General features: G+C 49.2%; 1 protein-coding gene across 2 annotated transcripts in view; it reads right to left on the reverse strand.

Moving 5' to 3' along the window:
- CASD1 (CAS1 domain sialic acid O acetyltransferase 1) overlaps positions 1-1734 on the reverse strand; it is a 34738-nt gene extending 33004 nt beyond the window's left edge. Inside the window, exon 1 of one of the 2 annotated variants that reach the window (XM_087774608.1) lies at positions 1370-1734. In XM_087774608.1, coding sequence (XP_087630734.1) covers positions 1370-1502 — 133 coding nt within the window. In that variant the 5' untranslated portion in view covers positions 1503-1734. The remainder of the gene's footprint in view (positions 1-1369) is intronic. The other variant, XM_087774599.1, reaches the window with a different exon arrangement.
- Between the last annotated feature and the right edge of the window lie 4266 nt (positions 1735-6000).

A 6000-nucleotide genomic window follows, 5' to 3' on the forward strand; every position in this document is an offset into this window, starting at 1 on the left:
CTTATAATCTGCTTGATATGGCAGTCCCTGTTTCCATAGGCCAGTCCCACAATCCCTCTTCAAAAAAGCATCGCATTTGCCACCCTCCTTCCATCTAGTTTTGCAACTGATTTGGGCCTTAAGGAACACAGCGCAACAGGCGAGTTCAATTGCTTCGTGCTTGTGCTCCTCTAGAATTCAGTAAATGCTTCTGTGTCTTGCAACTTGGTACTATTCAGTTTACCAGACTTACTGACATGCCAGCCGGAGGGTGAATCTAGGGCACTGTATCCCTGTGAAAGGCTCCCTACCCCCTTTCCCATTTCCACAATGAACTGCCTCAGCCTTGTCTTCCACGATGCTGGCAGCAAGTGTTAGAATATGTCGACACCAGTTATCCTACAGTAAACAGAGCTGCAGTGATCTCTCTTTGGATCAACTTTTTGATTTACCCACAAAAACATACTACTTTTTTAACATGAATCGGAAACAAGAAAATATTTCCTTTAGCACTTCCATTAGCATTTACGGATCATGCCAAGATTCACAGCTCCAGGGCCAAAACAACCCGAAAGAAGAGGAACCAGCAAAGCTCCCAGCGCCCCCGTAACCGCCATGCACCCGCGCACAGCCCCGCCACGTTCACCAGCGATGGCTTCCACGTCTTGGTGACCGGCTTGTCCACAGCCCCTAACACCACGGGGAAGCAAACGACTCCTTATTTGGCTCCATACACCAAATAGGCTGGATTTTGTTACGCTTGAGACAACGGTTCAAACAGTAAAAGAACATATACCAAGTCTCATACCAATTAAGATATTAAGCACTAATTGCCAGGTAAAGGTCGTTAATCATCCTGTACGGGAACAAGTGACGGGGAAGTCACCCTCTACCCCTGCAACTTCACCTGCAGCCGTACAGCTGCTATACGCGCCGCAGGCAAGGCCCCACGAGTTGGGCTGTGCCCACGGCAAAAACGTCGCATCGCACCGCCGCCGGCCCCGCCGGTCACACACGCCCGACCCGCGGGGCCTCGCCCGGCCGGCGGGAACCCTGCCGCAACCCCGAGGCCGGGCTCTGCAGGGCCCTGCGGGCCGGTCCGCCCTATGGGGGCGCCGCGCCGGGTCCCCGCCGCCGATGTCCCCGGGCTCGCCTCCGGCAGCAGCCAGCGACCTGCCACGCCGCCCTGCCCTCCCCGCCCCAGCCCCAGCCCGCCGGGGCAGGGGTACGCGCGTCGCCCCCGCCGCCCCTCGGCCCCGACGCGGCCGCTCCAGGCCGGGGGACCGCCGCTCTCCCTGCACGGCCGCGGTCCCGGGGCTCCGCCGGGGCTCCGCCTCTCGCTACCCGCCAGCCGCGGACCCCCGCGGAGCGCCCGCGGCCGCCCCCTCACCTCGGTAGCGGCGGGAGGCGGCGTGGCAGGCGGTGAGGAGCAGGACGGCGGCCAGCGCCAGCGCCTTGGCGCTCCTCACGCTGAAGTAGTAGTTGATCTCCCGCTTGCCCAGGGTGTAGGCCAGGGCCGCCATCTTGGCTCCTCCATGACAACAGCGTGCGATGGAGCGGGCGGGCGCAGCGGGGCAGCACTGGGTCCCCGCTGGCGGCGAAGCCAGACCCCGCCGCTGCCGGCTGCCACCGTCCCCAGCGCCGCGGCGGAGAGAAGCCCGACACCCCACTGCCGGGGCGGAGCCGCCGCCCTCCTCCTACCGTCGCCGCTTCCCCTCGGCCGCCAGCGGGCGGCCCCAGCGCTCGCCTCCCCGCCCCCGGCGGCCGGCGTGGGCGTGCGGTGGGTGCCGCCGGGCTCGGTCCGAGGCCCGCGGCTGAGGGGGCGGCGGCGGGGCGGGGACTCTGCCGGCCCCATGAAGGAGTAGCTGGGCGAGGTGCTGTACCTGACCCGGTCTGCGGCAGCTGGCGCTGGGCAGTACTGGCTCTTTTCTAGGTCGTTTTTAAGATGTTTAAACACTTGTCATTCTTCAGCTGACATGGCGGTGGTCCGCCCGGGCTGGGAGGCGTTGACTCCCTCTGAACGCGGATAACGCCGTACAGGGGAGCTGAAACGCTCACAGACTGAGCTGGGTTTACAGGGAAAAAACAACGACGACAACAAAGGCTGGGTGTTGCGAGTGGAATGCTGAACTCTTACAAAAGGGAAGTCCTGTTCCCCCACAGGCAGCGGCGGGGGCCGTCCCTGGGGAGCATCAGCTCCCGCGCCCCGGGCGTTCACCTCGCCTGACGGCCGCCGCTGACAGGGCACCCACCTACGTTAGACCGATCCTCGACCTCCCCGGGCAGGACGGGTGGAAGAGAGGCGCCGGCAATTTACTCATACACGAGAATAAGGTGGATGACTTCCCATCAGGAATGGCTGAATGTTGAATTTAGATAAGTTTAAATTGGACAGACGTCAATTACACAGGTATAATTTAGGTGAGGTAATTCTTCCTTTACTGCTTCCTGACTTCACTTGGCAGCGTACGTGGAAGGAGAACTTTGTGCCGCGGGTCAAACCTGGTACGCCCATAGGCATCTGCTGGTAGGCTTCGTTCACAGTAGCTCTCCTCTTGATGTACGCGTTTTCAGAATTACGGCCGCGCGTAGCTTCTGGAGCGAGATCTGCTGTCCTCAGGCAAAGGCGCACGGCGATCCCAAGGACTGTAAGCATGTAAGAACAGATGAAGTGACTACTATAGTATAAAGTCAGCTATTACAGAAAGCTGATATTTAAACATTCTCAGTCGGAGGAATACTATGGCATTCTCGTGATATTTCCCCTTTAGAGTTTCATATGCTTATAGGAATGGAACTAATTTTTCACAAGTGTATATATAGCAAGGAATATAGGCACCAGAGCTGGACGAAAATTTATGACTTACCTCTAATCTGGAAGTTTCATAAGGAAAATGTTCATAGGTTCATAAGGAACATACTGCTTGTTATATACTAACTGGAATATGCCCTACATTACCTTACAGGTTAAGGGTTGAATAATTAATCAGTAGGATCTGCCGTACTCCAAACCATATGGCATCTTAATTTAATTTGTGCAGCATTGTCAGATTGCTCTGGTCATATTGTAATTCCAGAAATAAAGCTGTATCTCCAACAGATTCCTGGGCAGAGTAATATTTTCAGTAGTACAGCTTTTGCTTCAGCAGTTTTTGTGTACTTGCCAAATGATGGCATCAGACATTTTAACTGCTGAGTTTTCAGCCTCATAATGGCAATCCATCTTTCCATAAGCACCAAGTTTCCATGTGGCATGTTCATGTATGGTAGCCATTTACTGCAAAAATTTGATTATATTAATGAAGAGGGAGTACAGAGAGTAAGAAGGTTTTTTCCTCAGTGGACTTGTTCAATCAAGCAGTGTACCCTGAGTACTGTCTCAGCCAAATACTGAAACAAAGATGCCACCAAACCTGTAAGATCTTGGAAATTCTATAAAAATTTACTGCTTTTACAGATTTTCAATTTAGATGAGTTTCTTGGTACGTACGTACTGGTTTTTTTTGTTTCCCCCCTCTCTTTTCTTGACTCCTGGTTGAGAGAAAATGGCAGTCACTGTCAGTTCCTTGTCAAACTGAGTTATTCTTTTTTCATCAACACTTCGTTTTCACATTGTTCCTCTTCCTGGTTCCCCCTTATGCTCCCAGATGTGTCTCTTTAAAATTCAGAATTCTTTATATTTATGGGGCAGTCTTTGGAAGCCTACACAGCCACTGTCCAAGCTGTGTCACATTCGTGGAGCATTAGACGCGGCCTTCTCTGGCTGCCAGCAATACAGATGCCATCCTGTAATTACCATGTTCTTTTTACGACAGAGAGAGAATATTATTTCCACTTCTGTCAGTGCGATCTCTAGTAAAAATCATTAACACTAACCATCATTAACATTCTGTGCAGTACATTAGTAGTCTGTCTGATACTGGTCCGTTAAAAAATACTTCGCCTTGAGTTCAAAAAGTCCTCCATCAAACTCTCAGGCAGCTTATGCTTCGTGTGCAGCTATAACATACCCTGCCTCAACCTTTGTCAGAGATATTAGGTAAGGGTACTCTGATAAAAAGGCCAGGTACCTGTGTGAGTAAGAGTTGATTTTCGTTTATTGACTACCCTGACATGAAGCTGAGAGGCAAAGAAGTTCCAGGAGGAACTTTACAGAAGATACTAATTAGGGAGTATAGCAAATGAACTAAAACAATGTAATAAAAGATTGCATGGAAGAAATACATAGGCAGAATAGTTTTTATAAATTTAATGGAAGGGAAAACAACTCAGTACTGATTGTTTCTACATTTTAAAATGTTGAAGAACATTACCTAAAGAAATGTTAAAAAAATACTAGTAGGTGGTCCAACTGTTAAGTCTTGCCCAAGATTCAGATGATGCACTGTAGGAGATTAAAGATTCAGTGCGTCTTGAAGTGCAAACATCTGAACGAGCATGGGATTCATCCCAGAGGAGCAATGCCTGAGTGCACATCCCTTCTAGGGGTTAATATCTAATCACTAATATAAAGTTGCATTACTAAAAATCTAACAGGGAAATGTAACTGACTTTTCATCCCATCTCTAGGCCAACTGGATACAGTCTTTAGCCTAATTTTTATACTTTGTGCAGACTGGACCAATCTGGTCTTGTTTTGTGCTCACATTCCCGCTTCGTTTCTCTTTCCCATGATATCATCTCAAAATACTTCAGGCCTAAAGATGTAGTTTCTTAAATATCATTTATAAGATCTTAGAATTCCTATTAAAAGCTCTTTAAAAGTCTGTTGACATGGCTACTTGTCCTCTAGCGTTCCTTGGACAGGCTTCGCTCGTTCTGCTCTAGGAGGAATCTTTTTGCGCTGTGCTTGCCCAGCACTGACTATTACAGCTTTGTTCGTGGCTTGTGCCTATCGATACTGCTAAAAAGGCTTGCATGTGACAGGACCTTTGGCTGCGTAGATGGCACGTAACCTTCCAGAAGCTGAGGAAACGGCATAGGTCGGGAAAACAATATCTGGTGAGAGTAAGAGAGAGATCAGGCTGCACTTGATGTGAATGCTGGTTGAAGGTAAAGCATCTCTGTAAAGCGGTTCTCTTCAGTCCCTTAATTCTTAAAGAATCAGTTCAGTTTTCAAAGCCTGGAGTCTGTAATGGGGTCAGCAATCAATATAGGGCAAAACACAGCAAGAAAAACAGTATGATTGACAGGAAAACAGTTGAAACCTAGAAAATGATCAAAAGAACATCATGGAGAGGCTTAGATGAAGAGGCAAGCTGGATTTCATGGCAAAACAATATTCACAAGCATAAAAGCAGTATAAGGAGGGAGTGACATTTTGAGAGTTGAAGGCAGGTAAAAAGCTGGAACAAGAAGGTGAAGCTTTTCTGTTAGAAAAGAAAGCAAGAAGTGAAGCAGCTATTACTGCCTGCAATAACGCCTGGACACTGGGGCAGGACGATGTTCCAGTGGATAAGAAAGCACTGGGATAGGAAACAAAATCCTTTAATCCTTGAGGCTGGATAGAGGCAAACTTCAATGTCACAAAGGCCATTTGGCTAAAGAAAAATTGAGGACGATGTAAGTATGAATGACGAATGAAGTGGCACCTCCTACTGGCTATGAGAAACTGGCAGAATGTTCCACCGTGTTTCAGACCCCAACCCTACCCGACCTGTTTTCACTCACGTATGATTGCCACTATTTTTGTGCAATTCAGTGTTTCAGAACCTGTCCAAAATAGAAAGTAAAATGTTAAATACACCCGTGTCAGTCGGCAAATACTTGACTAGGTTATTTAATGCTGCTGGAGGGAGGCTGCACAGCATCCTTCGGCTGGTCGCTGAGAATACCCCAGCTCCGCAGAGCAGCTCTTAAACTGCCCTCATTCAGCAGCCTTCCCTTCATATTCTCAGCTGATGTTGCTTATCCAGCAATATTTCAGACCGTGAAACTGGGTGATTGTAAAAGTAGCATGTATTTCACTGTGGAACCAGCTATGAACAAACTATGGAATTTATAATGTAAAAACAAATATAA

Source organism: Nipponia nippon, unplaced genomic scaffold, assembly GCF_047370975.1.
Source record: "Nipponia nippon isolate SJK-2023a ecotype South Korea unplaced genomic scaffold, ASM4737097v1 scaffold_1, whole genome shotgun sequence".
Lineage (NCBI taxonomy): Eukaryota > Metazoa > Chordata > Aves > Pelecaniformes > Threskiornithidae > Nipponia > Nipponia nippon.